General features: G+C 40.7%; 1 protein-coding gene across 4 annotated transcripts in view; it reads right to left on the bottom strand.

The window, feature by feature from the left end:
• GRIK2 (glutamate ionotropic receptor kainate type subunit 2) overlaps positions 1-23,626 on the bottom strand; it is a 774,206-nt gene that overhangs the window by 342,057 nt on the left and 408,523 nt on the right. For all 4 annotated transcript variants that reach the window (XR_005217912.1, XM_037843288.1, XM_037843289.1 and 1 more), the window contains one exon: positions 5,140-5,253. Coding sequence is in view for 3 of the 4 variants with exons in the window: in XM_037843288.1 (XP_037699216.1) it covers positions 5,140-5,253 (114 nt within the window). In the remaining variant the exon portion in view is untranslated. The remainder of the gene's footprint in view (positions 1-5,139; positions 5,254-23,626) is intronic.

Here is a 23,626-nt window from a genome sequence, read left to right on the forward strand (position 1 = left end):
GGATAAAAGGGAGGGGTATGGGATTTTTTTCCTTCTTTATTTGCAGAAGAAATCAAAACACATTCATATAGATTGTGGTGATAAATGCATAACCATGTGATTATACCATGAGCCACTGATTGTATACTTAGGATGGATTGTATGTTATGTGAATAAAACTAGATAAAATAATAAAAAATATAGTAATACAATGACAAAAAATGAAAATATTTAAGAATACATTTTGCTAACAATTTTAAAGTAGATTTAATAAAGAGGAATGAAGGAGGCAAAGGGTGTGTGTACATGTATTTAAAAATAAACTTCTGTACACTAACAAAGTCTTTAAAGATTGAGGGTCCTAGGATTTTAAAAAAATATACCTAATTTCACATTAGACTCAAGCTTTTTTTTCTTTTTTTCTCTATGGTGCCATCATAGGTTTTATGTTTACCTAGCTGACCTAGCCTTCTGTGAGAATATACGAAATTCTATGAAATAAAATAAATTGAATAATGAGAACAAGAATGAAAGGGAGTGATGTCATGCCAGCAGAATCCCTGAAACAATTACAAATATGGTGAGAAAAGGTTCGGCTGCTGTTTGAACAAGCTGGTTACATTAATGGGGTGCGAGAACACTTTTCATATGAATAAGACTGTCTCATCTCAGATGCTAACATTTAAGTAGTAGTTGTACATGTATATCTACTGTAACTTACTTAAATAAGTTAGATCTCATTATATCCACAATAGATGTTTCAAACTGCTTGGAAATGATATGGGGTTGCTAAGATTGAAAATCTTCTCTGTTAAGCTGCAGTGTCTGGGTTTCCAAGCCTGAGTGCTATGCAGCTCTCAAAGAGATACTACGTGCTTGACAGTCCTTCTGAGACAATTGAAAGAGAAGACTCAGAGGAAAACTCATTGTAGCAACAGATTTGAAGCCTTAGAAATCTGCTTTTGTTGACATTATGGAAGGAAGCTGCAGAACCGTTTAGGGAGTGATTCAGTCACTTCTCTCTTTTGTGTTATGAATCTTTCCATTGTCCTTGGGAGCTTGCTACAAGATAAGCCTTCTGTATTTGTGGGCTGTGACAATAAAGCTTTACAAGCCTAAGCAAGTAAATGAGATAGAAACTGAAATACACAATCTTCCACAGAGTGCTGTGAAAATAAAAAATAAGACTAAGTTGCAGGTGCAAACACATTTGTTAAATTCATAGAGCAACTGGGAAGAAAGAAGTATCTTGAGAGTAAATGATTTTTAGAAAAAGTAAACAAATACATAGACATTTGCATACTAAAGTGCTACTAGTAGTCAAGGAAAGGAACATGTAGTGGCATTTAAATGCTTGTAACCTTTTGATGGACAAAAATCAATTATTGTACAGGAGCAGCACAGTAGGAAGCACTTAACATATTTAGAGAGGACTGAAAAGTCTATTGAAAATCAAGAACACAAGGGAAAAATAAGCATCCCCTATATGATCTTTAGTAGACATCAGTCATCTGGTATTTCCCCCTAGCTAACCGATCCATAGCAATACAGAATAAGGTAAAACTCTCTTTAACTCTTTCAGAATCAGTATTTTTATTATTTTGGCAGTTATATTTTAACAATCACCATATAATAAATTAAATCATCATAAATGAAAACATGATTCTAAAATTGAGAGTTTAGTACCTGATATTTTAATACCATTAGTAATGATAAACACCGAAAAGCAAGGGAATTTTAACAATTGAACTTGAAACTTAAAGACCCAGATAGGTAACACAGAGAATCACAGTATTAAGGAAACAGCATGAAGAGATCTGAAGTTTAGATTTAGACCTACAGATGAAGATCCATAAGTCTCCAAATTATATGGTATCATAAACTTCACTTCAAAACTAAAAAAAAAAGTCAAATGTTTAAAAAATGTCTACTCCTTTATAAAGTGAATTCATTCCATGTTTGAAGCCATATGCTGTGTCCACACAAAGTATGGAGTCAAGATCATGTTGTTAGTGGAGAGTAAAAAGTTTTTGTAAGCAAGATGTTTTATCCCAGTTCTAAGGGGAAAAAAATGAGATAAGCCCTCATTTTATATTTATTTTTCAGGTGAATCTGAGATTATGGTTTAAAGTGGCTGAACTATAACTGAACATTAAATTAGGAAAGGAAGGAAACAAGAAGCCTAAGACATCCAAGCAAAAGAAGCCTTAACACTGGCCTCTAGGAGGGAAAGGTTCGGATGTTAGGAAACACATCCATAGTAAGGGTATCATAGCGCCCTAGCATATTTTGGACTTTTGGATAAAAACCATTGCTTTAGGTGAACAATTCTCAACCAAAATGCTAATTTGCTCACAAACTACATTTGTTAGGTTTTTCCATAGTTGTTACTACAGCTTCCATTTTATAGCACTGGTTGTACAAGTTGATTAAACAGATTGGTTGAAACCCTGCTACTCCATTCTCTGTGTGACCATGAGTACTTAGGCAATCGGAGCATCAAATTTCTTACTTATAAAATTGTATTAAAAATGGTATCTACCTCAAAACATTATTATAAGAATTAAATGAGTAAATCCATGGATAGTGGTTAGCACAGTGTCCAGAACATGTTATGTGTTCAATTAATGTAGACTATTATTTTTTCTTAATGAACCATATTCATAATGGTAGTTATTAAACACAGAACCCAAGAAGCAGATCAGTAACAACATGGTACTGGCACAAGGATAGACATGTAGAACAATGTAATCAAATCGAGAGCTCAGAAAACAACCCTCACACTTATGGCCAACAAATTTTTGACAAGGGGACAAAGACCACACAACTGGGGAAGAATAGTCTGTTCAACAAATGGTGCTAGGCAAACTGGATCTCCACTTGGGGGGAAAAAAAGAGGACCCCTCTACCATATACAAACACAACTCAAAATATAAGAGCTACAACTATCAAACTCCTAGAAGAAAACATAGAAATGCATATTCCTTGTGTTAGGTGATGGTTTCTTAGAATTTACACCAAAGCATAAGCAACAAAGGAAAAAAATAGATGAATTGGACCTCATCAAAATTAAAACTTTTGTGCCTCAAAGGACTTTATCATGAAAGTAAAACAACAGCCTACTCAATGTGAGAACATATTTGGAAACCACATATCCAATAAAGCTTTAATATCTAGACTATAAAGACATCCTTCAACTTAACAACAAAGAGACAAACAACTCAGTGAAAGAAATGGGCAAAAGACATGAATAGACATTTCTCCAAAGAAGATATACAAATCATCAGAAAGCACAAGAAAAGAGGCTTAACATTACTAATGATCAGGAAAATGAAAATCGAAACCACAGTGAGATAACATTTCACACCCATTAGAATGGCTGCTATTACAAACAAACAAACAAAAGAACAACAACAAAGAACAAGCAAACAAAAAACAGAAAATAACAAGTGTTGGCAAAAGATGCAGAAAAATAGGGAAACTCAGTCATTGTTGGTGGCAATGTAAAATGGTGTAGCTGCTGTGAAAGACAGTTTGTCAGTTCCTCAGAAAGCTAAGTAAACAACTACCATATGACCCAGCAATCCCATTACTTGGACTATACCCCCAAAGAATTGAAAGTAGTGACTTGAACAGATATTTGAACACTGATGTTCATAGTGGCATTATTCACAATTGTCAAAAGATGGATGCCACCAAAATGTCCATGAATGGATAAATAAAATGTGGTATAGACATACAATGGAATATTATTCAGTTGTAAAAATGAATGAAGTCCTGATACATGCAATGTCCTGGATAAACCTTGAAGACACCATGTTGAGTGAAATAAGCCAGACACAAAAGGACAAATACTGTATGAACTCACTGATATGAAAAAATTAGAATAAGCAAAGTCATAAAGTCAGAATCTGGAATATAGGTTAGCTCAGCATGGGGTAGGGATAGGAAATGGGAAGTTAAAGCTTAAAATGTACAGGGTTCCTATTTGGAAAGGTGTTTTGGTAATGGATGGTGGTGATGATAGCATATCATTGTGAATATAATTAACAACACTGAAATATATATCTGAATATGTTTAAAAGACAGAAATGTTAGATTGTATAAATAATAACAGAATAATTAAAAAAAAATCCATGGAACTACACTACACAAACAATGATCCTTAAGTTAGACCATGGACATTAGTTAATAGTACAGTTATAAAATGTTCTATCATCAGTTGTAACAAAAGTTCCACACCAATGCAAGGTGGTATTTGTGGGGTGGTGGATGAAAATCTTGTGTTTTATGAACAATCATTCTGTAAACTCACAACTTCTGTAATAAAGAAAAAAAAAACTCATCAACTTCCATCATTATCCTATCATGATTACCTAGCTTTGCTTCATGATCAAGAGTCTTTAACCTAAATTATTTTATTTTGACATGCCAATGGATATGACATCCCTTGTTTTTACTAAAAAGACAGGAATATAAATTCCCGCTGGTTTGATTTGTCACAAGTCAAAATTAGAGATTATATAAATGCTAAAAGCATGTGGTAGTTTGTTCTGGACATTAATCTTATGTTCTACTGTCTATCTGGGGAGACATAAGAATTGGCATTGAACTAGCTTATTCAAGTAGGTAGAAAGCACTGACTGAATAATATAAGGGATCATTGCTTATCCTAAAATTGAAATTCCCATCCGCAAATGGCACAGTAGGCATAAATGAGCATTACTGTGTGACCTAATTAAAATATATAATTACAAGAGAGGTAAAAACGTCTACCTTATCATTATTAATTTAATTTTGTTGATGTTGAAAACTCTTCTGGATTTAAAAAAACACTTATTTGATTTCTTTAGAGAGATTAGTAAAGTAAAAGTGATTCTGCATGATAAAACCAATTAAATTGAAAGTAAGGTTAAAACATAATTATAATGGAAAAAAATCCTAAAAAATAAATGTCTTGACCCCTAAAATATATTTGTAGGAAATGAAAGCAGAAGCAAAGCTCACATTCAGTTCTTCAATTAACTAAACTTATATAGCTGCATGTCCATGTATTTTTCAAATCTTGGCATTGAAAATCTTTTAGCAGCAACTAATATACAATCTTAGTTCCATGTATATATACATTTATCTAGAAAGAATGGAAAAATAAATACTTACCAAAATGGTGGTAACAATCAAAGAACGATTGGATAAGGAATCTGTGATGTTGGCTGGCTTTCCCTTTTGACTTTCTGTCATATTCAGGCCACTGGCTGGATCCCAAGTTCCAATCTACAAAATAGCATATGTTCTTTGTAAATTGTTCATCAGGCACCTGGGAAAGAGTACTGCAAGAAAAAGTTAAGACTAACACTTATTATTCACCTCTGCTGCATTATCTGCTGTCATTAAAGTGAAGGCTGCTTGTTTTAAGCATGATTCACTGTTCTGTGATGTGTGTCCAGTGAAGTGTGATATTAAAGAACAAAATGATCCACTGCACTTCTACAGTCAGTGTGGGAGCTTAATTTTCCAATGAAACTTACATTCACCAAGGTAAACCACATTTGATGATACTTTGATAGCTGTCTAGAAACTTATTGATAGCATATATCTTTTAATGTAATGGATCTCTCTTGTCCTCTCATTATAAAGATATCATGCCATAATATGTGGACAAAGCTAAAGGACAGAGAAAAATCTGGGTATCCAGGATAAATTAGTAGGCAAAGGCAGGCTTAAGGGAGACATTGAATGGTATTCTGCATAACCATCAGTGTGGCAAAACTATACTCAGAATTACCTTTGGAGTTTTTAAAAACACTATTTGCAGCTTTTAAAATATCCCCAGAAAAGGAGAGTTCAGCACAGTCTCATCTAGACAATCCATCCCAGTACTTCCAGTTCCCTACCTGTACTCTTTAATATGTATTTTAATTTAACCAAAACATTTGATAGATTAGGCCATTTACTCTCAGTATTTAGACATTTTCACCGACTGAACACAACCTGTGGGATGACACGTATGAGCCTCCTGGGGACACATAAAGGCACAGGATGTCACTAAATGCAGACATCCAGTAACTTATGTGCACTTGCACAATTGCACTATCATATAACAATGACCATTACTAAAGGAGAACAGAGGCAAAGGAGATGCAAAGTCAATTATTCTTTTCTCCAATTCCCAAACCTGGAAGAAATAGCGAAACTTGGCTTCAATACTCCTTGGCCAATTATCCAACTTGTTTTACTCAAAGGAAAGGAAAACTATTAATTTATCTTTAAAATAAACTTATTTTATATTGCTTTAGCAATTTTAAGCATTCTAAATTGCTTTAGAAATGACATTGAGTTAGCGGATATTACTTGCTGTAGTCTACCTAAATATGCTGAGGAGGGTCCCATCAGAATAACATTATCCAAATTGAATATTAAAATCATTTTATTTTCTTTTTGACTCTTTTTTCATTTGCATGGCTTTCCTGTAAGCTCTTAAGTTTCTTGGCTGCTCAAGCAAATACTATGGATCAGATTAAACAATGGAAATTTATTAGCTCATGGTTTTGAGGCTAAAAGAGAGTCCAAATCAAGCACCTTCAGAGTAATGCCTTCTTCCTGAGGACTGGCTTTCTGTGGTTAGTTGCCAGCATTCCTTGGTCCTTGGTTCCTCTATCACATGGCAACAAACATGGTGGCCTCTCCAGCCTCGCCATTCTCTTCTAGGTTCTGTTGAATTTCAGCTTCTTGATTCCAGTGACTTTTTCTCCCTCTCTCTGAATTTCATTCCACTTATAAAAGACTTCAGTAATAGTATTAAGACTCATCCTGAATGAGGTGGGCCACACCTTAACTGAGGTAACCTCATCAAAAGGTCCTACCTACAATGAGTTCACACTTACAGGCATAGATTAAGTTTAAGAGTATGTTTTTCAGGGGTACATATAGCTCCAAACCAATCTACCCTCTGGGTGTGGTCTGTTCTGGGACACAATTCCCCATTCTGTGGACCTGTGAAACCTAGAGAACAAATTATCTGCTACCAATATGCAATGAAGAGACAGGCACAAGACAGACATTTTCATTCAAATAGGGAGAAATTGAAAGGAAAACAGGGATCATGGGTCCAAAACTATTCTGAAACCTAGCAGAGCAAACTCCACTAGATTCCAAGGTCTGAGAGTCACCTCTGGATCTATGTTTTGTCCTTCAGGCCTGATGGAGTGGCAGCCCCACCCCTTCCAGGTTCTTGTGCAGAGGCCATGCTCTCCCCAAACACTGGGGTGAATTCTCCCTGAGAATTGGGGTGGCTGCCATTATCTCTCCACACCCCAAGGCACAGTCCTCATCCTCTCCAGGCGCTGTGGTGGCAGCCTTCTTCCTGAACAGTGGGGCAGAAGGCCCCTGGCCCACTCTTTCCATGCACATGGGTAGGCCACCCTCTTGGCCTGGGGATATGTCTTCAGTCTAGACCTGAGCTTCTATTGTTGTGCCCTTGAAGTCACTCTCCCTTCCTGTCCTTCTTCTGTCCCTTTCAGTCCAGGCTGGCAGTAGATCTGCTTATACAAATTTCACATACAACTTGCTGACTTTGGGTGTAGTTCATAGGAATCCAAACCATCAGCCAAAAGGACTTTCCAGAGATCCTTTCTGTATAACTGCATTTCCAATCCCTACTTCCCCTGAAATGGCTGACTTGTTCAGCTAAACCCCCACATGGAACCTTGTTTTCCAGGTGCGGGTGTCTGAGCTTGTACCTCAACTTACCAGGCCTGGGCCAGGGGACCTGATATCACCCCCTGGGGAGGGTAGTAGGTACGGGCGTGAGTGCCCTCTGCAGCCCCCCCCGAGCCTGGAGAGCGAGGTCAAGGCAGCTCCCTTTTCCTCACCCAAAATGCCACTGGCAGGGGAGGCTTGCCGGAGGAAACCGCCTTTCTCCCAACTGCCCTTTCCCCACTTCCTTATCTTACCCACTCACTCCCTGGTGCCAAGGCCACTTCTGCCACCGCCAGCGCGCATGCACCGTGGCCAGAACAACCCCCGCCCCGCTGCAACGGCTCCGGCGTTCTCTCAGAACCAATCCTAGCCCCTATCCCTTCAATATGCCATTTAAGGCTGCTTCACCTCCTTTCCAGCCCTGCCCTTCTTACCAGCCTATATAACCTGTAATCACCCCTGAATAAATCTCTTTGGCGCATACTCCTACTGGATGAAGAGTGTCTTGTCCCTATCGCCGCCCTCCATACCTTGCACACCTCCCGCCGAGGACCCCGGCCACGTCCTCCGCCTCGCCCTCGCCTCCGGGAAAGAGCCCCCGCCGCCGGTACCCCTTGAGCAGCCCCGAGAGCTGAGGGCTCGGCTACCGGCCGCCTCTCCCCCTAGAAGTAGTAACCGCGACCGCAACTGGTGCCCCGTGTGAGGAAGCGTCTCCACACAACAGTTCGGCAGGTCGCCCGCTCGCCCGGACGCCTCTCCAGCTTCCCGTTTCCTCGCCTGCAAGGTAGGGCCGCCTCTCCTTCGCCGCTTCTGGAGCCGTAGGAGGTTCACTGCTCCGAAGCCGCTCCTCCCTTCCCCCACGCTCTCTTCATCCAGTAGGAACTCCTCCCTTCCCCCACGCTCTCTTCGTCCTTTTGTATGCGCACTTCTATGACCCCTGTTCCTCCTAACACTCTCCCTCTTCCCCTCCATTACTTTGCTGTAGTTCTTTGTATCTTTATTTCCTCATTTGGTGCCGTGTGCCTCTTTGCAACCGCCCCCCCCGACTACTCCCGTTGCCAAAGGGCACTGCTTTCCGCTCTCGCCGTCTCCTTCGGCCTTGCGGCCACAGCTTATCTCATTCTCTCTGCTCGGTAAACAACTCCTCCTCCTCCTCCCTGCCAGCCGGCCGGCCCGGCTCGGGAGCAACCCCCCCTCCTCCCCCCTCAGCTATGGGTAATCGTATATCTACATGTCAGGCACCTCAAGTTCGTGCTCTAGCGGGTCTCCTAGACACGCATAGCTGTAAAGTGTCTGTCCGGCAGCTGCAGGTGTACTGGGACCTCCTGCTGCCCTTTAACCCATGGCTCACCACTTGCCATCTTTGGGACCCTGTTACTTATGATCGTCTTATTGATCGGGTCACTAATGCCATGGAACATGAGAGCAAGCGCCTCCCTCCCGGCTTGCTCCCCACCTTGATAACCATCCGCTCCTGTCTTCAAGGCTCCCTCCCCCCTGATCGAGGCCTCGTTAAATCCAAGGAGGCCCTATCAACCCAGCCAACAGATTCAAATAGCAATATTAATTCAAATCATGACTCAGACACGGAGTCCTTAGTCGAGCAAATTAACAACGCGCTCGAGGTGACTCCCAAAAAGCAAAATAACACTGCGCCACGCCAAGATGGCGAACTTCCTCCTTCTTCTTCCATCGAGGGGAGGAAATGCTCCGGCGATGACATCAGCCCTAAGCTGGGCCGGAAACCGCATATGCTTTACCCCGCCCTTTCACAGGGCGGAGCTAGTCCGCCATCTTATGCCTTGGGCCCCACCCTTTCACAGGGCGGGGCTGATCCACCATCTTGTGTCTTAGCCACGCCCACCGCGCCGCCATCTTGCGACGCTTGGGGCCTCCCACTCCCACCTCCCCCTTCGGCGAGCTCCCCCTCGGAGCCGCTACCAGCAGCTGCCGCCGCTCCTCCCACCCCGCCGGCTAACAACCCCTGGCTGCCTTCTACACCTCAAGGCAACCCTTGGGGCAACGCTCCCCCTACCCCCACTCCCGCGCCAAGCCTTCTTCAAGCGCGTCCCCCTTTCTCTCGTGCTTTTCGCTGCTTTCCTCTTAACCTTGCCCCCACTCCACAGAAACCGTATGACTGGTATCCCATTGACTCAGATACTATTAAGCAGCTTCGCAGGGCCGTCAGGGAGGACGGGTTAGGTAGCCCATACGCTTCCCAAATACTGCAGGATCTCGGCATGGACTATTGCATCCCCCAAGACTGGGCCTCGCTTGCCCGTTCCATTCTTAACCCCGGTCAGTTTGTTGACTGGCATGCTCACTTCCAGGCAGAAGCAGCTCAACAAAGTGAGCAAGACGCAGCCCTTGGAGTCTATCATCCCCCCGAAGCCTATTTGGGCACTGGAGCATTTCTAAGTGCGTCTGCTTATATTAATGCACCTGCCACCTTGTGGCCTATCCTTTGGGGAATCGCCTTACGAGCATTTGCCAATTGCTCTGCCTGTCGGCCTAATAAATTTACCAAGCTCTTCCAGGAGCCGAGTAAGCCTTTCGCCACCTTTGTCTCCAGAGTCGAAGAAACCTGCGCTCAAAAGGTAAGTAATCCCCAGGCCCAATATTACATGTGCCCATCCTCAAATCCTGGAAAATCGTACTGTAATTCCCCCAACGAGTACTACTGTGCATACTGGGGGTGTAAAACACTAACCACTAATTGGAAGCCTCCTGTTCCTGATCATTACCTTACCCTAAAGTGGGCCCCTACAGGGTGCAAACTCCCTACTGTTAACTGGCTCGGCCAAGAAAGTAAGGGATCCTGCACACATCTTAATCTTACAGTGCAGCTCCCCACTGATCCCTCCTGGTTACTCGGTCAAACTTGAGGCTTCAGAATCTATGAGAAAGGAACCGACCGAAAATCACTTATTCTTATAAAAAAGGAGGCTGTAAACCAACCAGGCCAAAATACTGCATTAAAAACACCCTCTGGCATAGGTCCCAATAAAGTCATTAACCCCCTTTTTCCACAGCTCTCCAGCCGCACCTCAGCTCCAACCAGCCGCACCTCAGCTGCAAACAACGCATCGCCAGCCCCGCCACCCCAGCTTCCTCTACCCCCTTCTCGTTATTCCTCTCCCCTCCTCAGCCTCATCCAAGCCGCCTTTGCCTCAGTAAACTCCTCCAACCCCAATTTTACCTCATCCTGCTGGCTCTGCCTCTCCACCTCTTCCTCTCTATACGAGCCCATTGCCTCCAACCTCTCCTTTTCAGAAAGCACAGAAAACAGCCCCTTGGAATGCAATTGGAATACCTCTACCGTCCCCCTAACCTTTCATTCAGTCTCCTATACGGGAAAGTGCGTCCGCCCTCGCTCCAGGAACTCTCCCGACCTCACTGCCTGTGCCAGCTACTCATCTCCCAGCAGCTCGGCAAAATTTCTCATTCCTCATAACTCCTCCCAATGGCTCTGTTCCTCTACAGGACTTACCCCCTGTCTCAGCACGAATGTCATCAATGAATATAAAGAAACTTGCCTCCTAATTGTCCTTATCCCTAGGGTCTTATACCACAGCGAAGAAGACTTCTTCCTCCGTCTAGAAAGAACTGCGGCTCCTGCCCCACTGCAAAAGCGAGAGCCCATCACCGTCCTCACGATTGCCTCCCTCCTAGGTCTTGCCGGCGCTGGTACCGGAATCGCTGCACTAGCCAGTCAAGACTCCGCCCTAACTCACCTCAGGGCGGCTGTTGACGAAGACATTCATCACTTACAAAACGCTATTCACCATCTAAAAAATTCTGTCAATTCCCTCTCTGAGGTAGTGCTCCAAAACCGCCGAGGTCTTGACCTTCTCCTCCTCAAAGAAGGAGGCCTCTGCGCCGCCCTAGGAGAAGAGTGCTATGTTTATGCCAATTCCACAGGTCTCGTCGAGGATAGCCTGAAAAGGGTCCGAGAGGGACTGGAAAAGCGTAAAAAAGATCGTGAAGCCACCAGTTATTGGTCCAGTTTTTTCACTCCCATCCTCCCATACATCCTTCCTTTTCTTGGCCCCCTATTAATAATTATTCTAGCTCTCATCTTAGGACCCTGCCTCATCCGCAAAATTGTCCAGCTTGTAAGAAAACAAACGGATGCCATTTTTTCCTCGTTCGTGCAAATCCAGTATCAGCGACTCGCCACCTCTGACGCCCCCCACTCCAAGATGACAACCAACCCTCCGCGACCTCAACGCCACCGGTCGACTCGCCAACCGCGAGGCCCTTCTCAATCACCTGAACATCGTTCTCGCCTCGAGTTCCAGCTTCTCTGAACCCCTGAACTTTAAACCCCTCACCTTCGCCCAGCCCGCTGCAGCGAAGCCATTGTCAAGCGCCCGGGCACCACACCAACACTGAGCTCCAGCCTCGCTGAGCCACCGTCAACCCCTTTTTTTCCCTTCCCTGACCTCCCCCTTCCCTCACCCTTAGCGGACCTCTCCGATAAAGCCTCTTCCTCTAATTAGAAAAGAAAGGGGAATTGCGGGTGTCTGAGCTTGTACCTCAACTTACCAGGCCTGGGCCAGGGGACCTGATATCACCCCCTGGGGAGGGTAGTAGGTACGGGCGTGAGTGCCCTCTGCAGCCCCCCCGAGCCTGGAGAGCGAGGTCAAGGCAGCTCCCTTTTCCTCACCCAAAATGCCACTGGCAGGGGAGGCTTGCCGGAGGAAACCGCCTTTCTCCCAACTGCCCTTTCCCCACTTCCTTATCTTACCCACTCACTCCCTGGTGCCAAGGCCACTTCTGCCACCGCCAGCGCGCATGCACCGTGGCCAGAACAACCCCCGCCCCGCTGCAACGGCTCCGGCGTTCTCTCAGAACCAATCCTAGCCCCTATCCCTTCAATATGCCATTTAAGGCTGCTTCACCTCCTTTCCAGCCCTGCCCTTCTTACCAGCCTATATAACCTGTAATCACCCCTGAATAAATCTCTTTGGCGCATACTCCTACTGGATGAAGAGTGTCTTGTCCCTATCGCCGCCCTCCATACCTTGCACGCCTCCCGCCGAGGACCCCGGCCACGTCCTCCGCCTCGCCCTCGCCTCCGGGAAAGAGCCCCCGCCGCCGGTACCCCTTGAGCAGCCCCGAGAGCTGAGGGCTCGGCTACCGGCCGCCTCTCCCCCTAGAAGTAGTAACCGCGACCGCACCAGGGACTTACTTTGTGGAAACACAGGGAGGTCCCTAATAGAGCTTCTTCTGGCCCTAGTTTCAGAGCACACTATCTGGATAGGGTCAGCATTTTCCAAAGCATCAATTCTTTGTTTCTTTTTACCCAGGAGTTCAGCATTCAGCTTATCCCTTTCCTCTCACATTTTGCTACAAACTGCAGGGAAAAACCAGGCTGCAATCTACATGCTTAGCTTGGAAATCTCCTCAGCTAAATATTCAAGTTCATAGTTTTCAAGTTCTGCCTTCCATCTGACATCAGAACTCTATTTTGCCAAGTTCTCTGTCACCTTGAAACAAGCATCATGTTTCCTCCAGTTCCAAAAATACATTCATCATTTCTGTCTAAGGCCTCATAGGAAGTACCTTTATCATCCATACTTCTACCAACAGTCTCTTCAAAACAATCTAGACTTTTTCTATCAAGCTGCTCACAGTTCTTCCAGTTCCTACCTATTACCCGACTCTAAAGTCATTTCCACATTTTTTGGTTTTTGCAATAGCAGTACTCCACTCTCCTGGTACCCAAAACTGTTTTAGTCTCCTTGGCTGCTTAAGCAAATACCATGCAAAGGGTAAGCTTAAACAATGGAAATTTATTAGCTCATGGTTTTTGAGGCTAGAAGAAACTCCAAATCAAGGCATCATCAAAGCAACGCTTTCTTTCTGAGGACTGGCTTTCTGAGGCTGGTGGCCAGCAATCCTAGGTCCTTGGATCCTCTGTCTTGTGTCAACGCACATGGTGGCCTCTCCTGGCTTCTCTTATCTCCTCCAGGGTCCACTGAACTTCAGCTGCTTTTTTCTGGTGACTTTCTCTCCCTCTGTCTGAATTTCATTCTGCTTATAAAGGACTCCAGAAATAGGATTGTGACTCATCCTGATTGAGGTGGGCCACACCTTAACTCAACTAACCTCATCAAAAGGCCCTACTTAAAATGGATCCACACCCACAGGCATAGATTAAGTTTAAGAACATATTTTTTCTGGAGTACATACAGCTCTAAACCACCACAATGCCTATCTCCCTTTTATTTTTAAGCAGAAAAGTAGAAACAGCAGCACTTTCTGTTATTCATAAGAATTGTAGAGACATCATTATAATAGTTACATAGAAGTGCAAACCCTAATGCATTTTTCCAAAAATGTATTTAACTAAACTAGAAACTCAATATTAACATCTTTTAAGTGATGCCTAAAAATATCTGTTGATGCTCTTGGCATATTTTCTCCTATCAAGCTAATTTCCCTCTTACTATTAAAAACTGTTTTCCTTATGTTTGTGTCAATAAAGGAAAAAGCCAAATAATTCAATGGAAGAAAAAGGGAAAAAAAGATTGATTCAGCATGCTTTCCAAAGTAAATTACCTACTGGCCAATTACATTTCTCTACTTTGGTGACTCTCAGGGTGTCATATAGACAGAGGTCTCATTCTAATTCCTGTCAGTAATGAAAGGCCTAACACCAGCATGTGAAGCAGTAGGGTGTGAGCCACAAGTAAGAATTTATATGCAAGAGTGAGCAGATTGTAAATCTCACAAAATCTCAAGACAGAGGGAACAAGCTGAGGCCAAAATCCAGACACAGCTTTGCTCACAGAGCGTTTTGCCTTGAGATTATATTTTCCTAGTGTGGGTGTTTTCTTGTAGTTTCCAGAAAGGCATCACCTAGGTTAATAGAAGCCCTGCTGGCTACTAGGGAAGAAGGTAGAGTACCTGATCTGTACTAAGTGCTGCAAATTCACAATCATTAAAAAACACTCTGTTGACTAAACAAGATACATCTGCAGGCTCTATTTCGCAGAGGCTGCCACTTTTCCTTTCCTGGTCTATAATTAATACCAACCAAGCATTTGTTCCCTTAGATTTTATTTCCTGTAATTTTTCACCATTGGCTAAATAGCTAGGTTTTTCAGATGTGTACTTCTAATGCCACCAGCCAAAGTACTGGCAAACACATTCACCTACTGTTGTCGGCCTAATGACACCCTCTAGCTTGATGTGACTTCCCAAATTTTTAACGAAATTTCTAACATGAAATTTTGCCCATTTAACTTAACATATTCTTCCATGATTATTTTTCATTAAAAAAATAACGTTAACTAAATGTTCACTCATCTAAACCTATTTATCTAGTTTCCTTCTTTGTCAGTTGCTTTTCCAGGACTAAATTGGGGGAAGCCAGTTGTGGTTCAGATGCATAGTATATGAAATATAATTTCCTACAATCACAATCACAAGCATTAGGAGATGTCTTTTGTAAATCTCAGTTTTCTTAGAAAAATATTCTGATGTTTCAGAAATATCGGTGGCAATACATTTTTAATTGTATACAACTTTGTATGATTCCCAGGTTGTAAATCCCCTGGTAATACAAGATTTAAAATTTGCAATTAAATGAAGAAACTGTTACCAGTGTTTATCTTAATTTTCACAAAACTATGTACCAAAAGCCAAGATAAACTTTTTTTTTTCTATTTTGGAACCATTACTTTTTTTTTTTTAATTTTATTTTGAAATAAATTCAAACTTACAGGAACAGTTGCAAAAACAGTACAAACCCCATACACAGAACTCCAGCATACCCTGACCCCCCTCCCCCAATACCCCGATCCACTAACTTTAACATCCTGTCACACCACCATTTCTTTCTTTCCCTCCCTCCCTCCGTCTCTCCCTATCTATCATCCATCATCTATTGCTCTGTCTTCTGAACATATGAGAGCAAGCTGCACACATCCTTGAACAAACCATATAATTCACATATACATTTCCCATGAACAAGAACATTCTTTTATGCAACCCCATTAAGCTCAGCTAAGAAATTCAAGAAATTCAACATTTATACAAAGCTTACATTCTATATATCTTTTTTTTTTTCTTATGTCCCAACTATGTCCCTTTGAGCCTCCTCTCCTCCATCCTCAGATCTCATTCAGGATCATCTTTGGCATTTAACTGTCATTGTCTATTTAGACTGTCTTTTTTTTTTTTTTTTCACTTGTGGAAACATATACGGCCTAAATCTTCCCATTCCAACCCCTCCCTAGGATTCCATTAGTAGGATTAATCACATTTAGAATGTTGCAATGCTATTACCTTCCAACCATCCATTACTAGAAATTTCTCTTCACCCCAAACAGAAACCCTACACTCATTTCTTAACTCCCCATTGCCCCTTCCCCCACTTCTCATAACCCATACTCCACTTTTCATCTCTATGGTCATATTCTCTGATACTTTATGTTTACCGTGGGGCTTAAATTTAACCTCTTAAGTCTATAATAATCTTGTTTTTCTTTGATACCAACTTAACTTCAATAGGACACATAAACTATGTTCCTTTACTCCTCCATTCCCCCACCTTTACATAGTTCTTCTCAAAAATTACATATTTTACATTGAGTCCAAAACCACTGATTTATCATTACAGTTTATGTATTTTAGATCCTGTAGGAAGTAACTAGTGGAGTTACAAATCAAAAATACAGTAGTATCGGTATTTATATTTACCATGTGATCTTTACTGGGAATCTTTATTTCTTCATGTGGTTTCAGTCAATTATTTAGTGTACCTTCCTTTCAGCCTGCTCAATTCCCTTTAGCATTTCTTATAGGACTGATCTACTGGTGATGAAGTCCCTCAGCTTTTGATTATCTGGGAATGTTTTGATCTCCCCCTAATTTTTACCCTCCAGGTGTTTGTGAATTTTCTAAGTCTCTGATAGTTATTGACTTCTATTTGTATTCCATTGTGGTCAGAGAACATGCTCTGAATAAATTCAAATTTTTTTTTTAAATTTATTGAGGCTTGTTTTATGTCCCAACATATGGTCTATTCTGGAGAAAGATCTGTGATCACCAGAGAAGAATGTGTGTCCTGGTGATCTGGGATGCAATGTTCCATACATGTCTTTTAAATTTCTCTGTATCTCTCTCTCCTTTCTTTGTTTCTCTGTTGGTAGGGCTCCCTTTAGCATCTGAAGTAGGGCAGGTCTTTTATTAGCAACATTTCTCAGCATTTGTTTGTCTGTGAAAAATTTAAGCTCTCCCTCAAATTTGAAGAGAGCTTTGCTGGATAAAGTATTCTTGGTTGGAAATTTTTCTCTCTCAGAATTTTAAATATGTCATGCCACTGACTTCTCGCCTCCATGGTGGCTGCTGAGTAGTCACTACTTAGTGTTATGTTGTTTCCTTTGTATGTGATGAACTGCTTCTCTCTTGCTGCTTTCATAACTTGCTCCTTCTCTTCAGTATTTGACAGTCTGATCAGAATATGTCTTGGAGTGGGTTTATTTGGATTTATTCTATTTGGAGTTCACTGGGCATTTATGCTTTGTGTATTTATATTGTGTAGAAGGTTTGGGAAGGTCTTTGAATACTCTTTCTAGACCTTTACCCTTCTCTTCCCCTTCTGGGACACCAATGAGTCTTAAATTTGGACGTTTTATTTTATCTATCATATCCCTGAGATCCATTTTGATTTTTTCTACTTTTTCCCCATTCTTTCTTTTGTTCTTTCATTTTCCATTCTGTGGTCCTCGAAGACACTGAGTCATTGTTCAACTTCCTCTAATCTTGTATTATGAGTATCCAATGTCTTTTTAATTTGGCCAACAGTTTCTTTTATTTCCATAAGATCTTCTATTTTTTATTTACTCTTGCAATTTCTTCTTTATGCTCTTCTAGGGTCTTCTTTATGTCCTTTATATCCTATGCCATGCTCTCATTGTTTGACTTTAGTTCTTTGATTAATTGCACCAAGTACTGTGTCTCTTAAGATCTTTTGATTTGGGTGTTTGGGTTTGGGTTCTCCATATCATCTGGTTTTATCATATGCTTTAAGATTTTCTGTTGTTTTTGGCCTCTTGGCATTTGCTTTACTTGATAGGGTTCTTTCAGGGTCTATAAAATACCAATCTCTAGTTTGTCAGATCTACAGCTTGGTGGAGTATATTTTCTCTAACTAACTGGCAGATGGCATCCGTGACTCACCTATTCTCCTCAAGTCAGTTCTCCCCAACTTTGTCTTTGTGGTGTGTGGGGGTCTGATTCTTGTGGGGTTCAATTGGTGCACCAAGTTTGGGTGTGTTGTTGGGCTGTCTGCCCTGAATGTGGGGCATGTGTTTGAGCAGTTAAGGAGGCAGGGCAGCTTTAATAATCAAACTTCCTAGGTGTTCCTGGAGATTTAAGGCTGTTGCAAGAGTCCAAGCCTTCAATTCAGTCCCACCACAGATCGTCTCTGCCACTGACCCACAAGTCCCTGGCACTGGCATAGGGTCCCTGGGATTTCCAAGCAGGTCCCCCTTCTCAGCCATGCTCTTCCAGGACCCGAGGGAAGGCTGCGCCATGTCACAAGTGTGCACTGGCCCTCCAGAGAAGCCCTGGGCCGCCGGGCTGTGCAGGGGCATTCCCAGCCTGCTGTAAAGATGGTTGAATGGGGTGTGTTAATTTCCCCCTTTTCACACAGCTCCACCTTCCCAGCTCCAGGACAATTATCTGTGGGTGCACTAAAGGCTACTGTCCATGGCCAATATTTTGGTGTGCGCAGTGCTGTGGGAAACACTCCCTGTCACACTGGGTTTCTTGGTGGGGCTCTAGGCTGTGGATCCGGCCCCGGGCAGGAGCATCCTCAGCCCACCAGGGAGATGGTTGCAAGGGGCATGGTTTCTTTCTCCTTTTGGCTCCCCTCTGTCCCCCTGGCCCCAAGACAATCAGCAGCGGGTGTGGGTAGGGCTATCCTCCATGCCAGACACCGAGGCATTGGGAGAGCCCACTCTGCTGTGGTTCACTGTGCAGTTCTCACCGTTTTCTATCCGCAGTCAGTCCCAGGTTTTTTGTTGTTTTTTTTTAAAGAACTAGTCCATCTCCAAATGCCAACCCATGGTTTCCCCACACCGCAGCATGGCCGCTGGACTTTCAGCCAGCTCACTCATTCATTTCAGCATGCAGACTCCCGGTTTCACCAAATGCACAGTCCCTGTGGATTTAGCAGAAATTGTCCGGCTGGTGCATCACCGAAACTGGTATTCTGGGTCACTTTCTGGCTTTTATCTAGTATTTTTCATGGAGGTGTTTTTTTGCCCTGTCTTACCTAGCCGCCATCTTGGGTTCTCTCTGGAACCATTACTTTTTATTTTAAGATTTTGATCAAGTCTTTTAAACAATTTTTTCATTTTAAAATAGCATAACTATACCTAAGCTCTACTGACCTCACAGAATTGTTATAAGCAGGGTGACTCTACGTATTGGTTTGCCTGGATACTTCCAGTTTACAACTGTCTTCCTGGTGTAAATCTTAATAGTGTTCTCTTGTAAGCTTAAAAATGTCACTATTTGGATAACAAATTATATGGTCATCCTAGTTATGAAGATTGCATTTGAAAGATATAAAATAACTTTTAAAACCATAAGAATTATAGAAAATTATGGCACCACTCATCATTATTTTACTTTAAGCTTTAATGACTCAAAATAAATTACATTCTTCTATTCATAAATGTATGTTTATTATTTTAAAATTATAAAATATACAAAAGATGATATAATATAAATTTAAACTTTGATCCTAGCACATACCCAGAGTCAATCATAGCTAATGTTTAATTTACTTTCTTCCAGTCTCTTTTCTCTATATATGTCTTCTTTCCATAGTTTCCATCATAGCCTTATCATTAATGGCCTAGCCTCTTAAGGGCCTGTCAAACTGCCTGTACATATCCACTACTTCCATCAGGTCACTTGGGCACATTACTTCTTTATGCCTCAATTTCCTCATCTGTGAAATGGGGAGATAATATTATCTACCTCAGAGGAATATTATGGAGATTAAATGAAAAAAATAAATATAATGTGTTTATAAAAGTATGCTATAAGTATTATGTCAATTATTAAATATATCTTGCTTGTTCACTATTGTAAGTATTTTCTTTTGGCATTAAAATTCATAATTTTAATTACTATAAAATGAACATCATAAGAACATATAATTTATCACCGTTATAAACAAGGATTCATAAACATTTTTATTTATAAATATTTGCCCATATATGTTTATTTTAAAACTTATTCCTAGAAATATAATGACTAGGTCAAAAGAATATGAGTTGTTAAGGTGTTTAATAGTTGTTGCCACCTGGCTTTCCAAAAGTACTTTTCTAAATGCTATATTCCCCCTGAAAGTTAATGGGCATTTCATACTACAATTATCTTTCTATCAATTTATCTTTCATTTTTAAAAATTTTGACTTACATATTCAAATGATATTATAGAGGTTTATAATGTCTTTGTTTCTAAATAACATGTTTTATTGGTATAAAATAACTATGTTTATTCCAGATAATTCTTTTCACTAGACTTCTGCTATCTAACATTAACAGGCTTCCTTTGTTTCCATTATTTTTGTGTTGCCAAATGTCTGATAAATCATTATCTTTAGGTCATTTTAAACATACTTCTCATTGTATGTGTTTCTGCATAAGGCAATCACCAGTAGATTTTGCTTACTGTCCTTTTTTTTTTTTTTTTTCCAAAATCTTATATTTAGCCTGCTCCTTTCATCATTTTCACTTTTTCTATTCTACTCCTGAGTTTTCTGATAGACAGATGTTTCATATGGTAATTTAGGAGATATTGTACTTTTAAGCCTGCTAATGTATAGCACCAACTTTTGCTGAAATTTTACAATCATATTCTAGAAACAATACTAAACCATAAAAAATAAAATGATGTCTACTTGATGAAAAATCACTGCTCCCTTCTACTACTACACATACAAATTCCCAATTTTTTCTTTATTTTGCTTTGTATATTATAGATTATCTCTTTTTAAGGGAAAAAATTAGAATTTTTTATATAATCCTAAAAGCAATTATCTAAAGCCATATCTCTATATTTAACTGGTTTTGATGTTCATAATATTTCTAGCCACAGTTTCTTTTTGTTGAGTGTTTGCATTCAATTTATCATTTTATGTTTCCATACACAATTTTATTTATTTATAAAGGATATCTATGTGATATACTCCTATTTGCTTGCATATCTGAAGAGTTTTTTTTGCCTCCTTATATAAAGAAAACGTGGCTGAACACATCCTGTGTCACAATCTTCTTCTTTTAGAGCTCTGTAAGTCTTGCTAGTTATTTTCTAGCATTTACTGTTGCTGAAAAGACCAAAAGCATCCCAATATTCATTTCTTTGTTGGTGAAATTTTTTTCTTGAAAATGTTTTTTATTCTCTATTTTAACATTTAAAATATTAATCAGGATATACATAAAGTATCTTTTCATTATATCTGCCTGACACATTTCATTTTCTCAATTTTCTGAATGTGGATTTTATCTAGATCATGGAAGCTTTCTTCTTTTTTCTTTTATTGGTTATTGCTTATGTTCCACCCTATCAATTCAGTACCAACCAAAGAAAGCCAAATATGCTCCACAAATCAATCACACACGACGCCCTGCTTCTGGTTAGTCCCCTCCAGTTTCCTTATACCAACAACCTCCAATCAGAGCATACCTGATGCCTTCCCATTTTTTTTCCATTATAAAGCCGTCCCCACTTGGCCTGCCTTCCTCTGAGCATCTGCGAAATGCAAGTGATACTGTCTGACTCTCTTGCTACAACAAGCTCTGAATAAATGCTTGCATTTATACTTGTTTGGGTGGTCTTCATTTATTTCCACACCATAACTTACAAGGAAAAAATAGGAAACTTTAGAAAAAGGGTAACTATTTTTATTCTTTAATGTAATACTGGTAAGGAAAATTTGATAAAAATTTTAAACTTCACAATATAGGGGACCACATTTGTCATTGGTGCAATGGGCATCTTCGTAAGCTTAGATTTCAGTGCTGCTTTCTCCTGCCCTCTAAAATCTTTTATCCCCTGAAACCTTGACCCACAACTTCAGCACACTGTCCCTTTAATTGTTGGATTTCTCTGTTGCCACTCCTGAGGTATTGTGCAAAGCTGGAAAAAGGACAACATAATGTGTGATATGAAAATAACTCTGTACCAGAAACTTGAGTAAGCTTTCTTATGTGAAGCATCTCTTAAGAGTCTCATAGTAATCCTTCATTCATTCAACAGTCAATAAATATTTCTGGAGGATGTGTCAAACACTTTGATAGACCTTTGAATATATAATAATGGGAAAAGGGACCATTTACTTTTTCCTAAGAGGGCTTGTGAGAGAGGTCTAGTTAGGGTGATGGGCCTTTAAAAAGGTACAAATGAATAGTGCTAGGAAGGAAAAGTTAAGGACACTTTGAGAAACTTAAATTTGGTTACAGGTTAAGGGAATAAGAGTTAGCCAAGCAAAAGAGAACATTCCAGGCTGGGGAAACTCATGTGCCAAAATACTAGAAAATTTTGTACATATGAGGGAATGAGAAAAGGCCAGTGTAGTCGGAACATAGAAAATATCTGAGAGTGTGGTGAAAGATAAGATGAGAGATATCCAGGAACTGGTAAGTCATGTTTGGATTGTACTCAAAATGCAATGGGAATCAATGAGAGTTTAAACAGAGGAATGACATAGTCAATTTCCTATTAAATGTGTCAATATGGTTTCTGTGGTTTGAAGAATGGATTTTAAGGGGGAGTAGATCAGAGGAGCTTGTTGGGACTTCAGTGTAGTTGCCCAAGTGAAAGGTAATGGAACTCTGGTTATGATTGTGGCAATGGATGTGAAAAGAAATTGATAGATTTTAAAAACATTTTGAAAGTAGAATGCACAATATCAACTTTGAACTGCAGAGAAGCATTAGATCTGGAAAACCACTAATTCTTTTCCTATTCTTAAGTACTTGAAACCAGGTTCTTAAACAAGAAAATTGCTTTTTTTATTGCCTGAGTGGAAGAATTGCACCATCTATCCTTATTCCTCCTTCCCTGCTCCAGGGAATATCATTGTCATAGCCCTAGATATCTTGCTTGGACAGAAGTGGTTGGCCTCGGATGCCATATTCATGACCCCTCTTGAACCACAGCTTTTTGGGCTGGGTTTCAAACCAAGGTGCCTGTCAAGATAGAGTAGAAAGGATTCATATTTTTTCCTTGGGTACTGTCTAATTGGCAGGCATGTGTACACAGTAGCATCTCTACTCCAGGCTCCGTTTCCTGAACATGCCCCACCCAACTCTGTTAATAAGAAATAGACCTGCTCATTAGTAGTTTATGCATCCCAAAGTTGTAAATATCAGAATTGTGGACTCTCTTCTTCTTAGCTGCTTTACTCCTAAGTTTCACTTTTCAGAAAATGATTCAAAATCTATTATTTGAACGACATAAAAACAAAACGTATCCTTTTAACACTTACTACTACTCAATACTCTTATAATTTTATGAGTCCATTTATTATTGATAGGTTTCCTCCACTAGAGTACAAGTTTTATAAGGGCTAAAAAATAAATATTCACTACATATTTGTTAGAAAAAATAAATAAATGAAATATGCTCATCAAAGATAACCAAGGCAGAATTAGGAAAAGGCACAGTGGACACAGAGAAGTCATGAAGAAAGGTAGGATTTTGCACTTTGTCTTCTTTCATTTTCTTCACCCAATAATGATAAGGCAGTATTGAATTTGGCATTAAAATTTCTAGTTTAATTGCCTATAGAGATGATACTACCAGATTCTTTCAGAGACCATGATATTCTGACTTCAACATAAGAGGAAAACATTTCACATTCTACATTTTTGGGTTAAGAATTTGACACAGAGACATTAGTCCCATTTACTG

This window comes from Choloepus didactylus, chromosome 7 (genome assembly GCF_015220235.1).
Source record: "Choloepus didactylus isolate mChoDid1 chromosome 7, mChoDid1.pri, whole genome shotgun sequence".
Classification (NCBI taxonomy): Eukaryota; Metazoa; Chordata; class Mammalia; order Pilosa; family Megalonychidae; genus Choloepus; species Choloepus didactylus.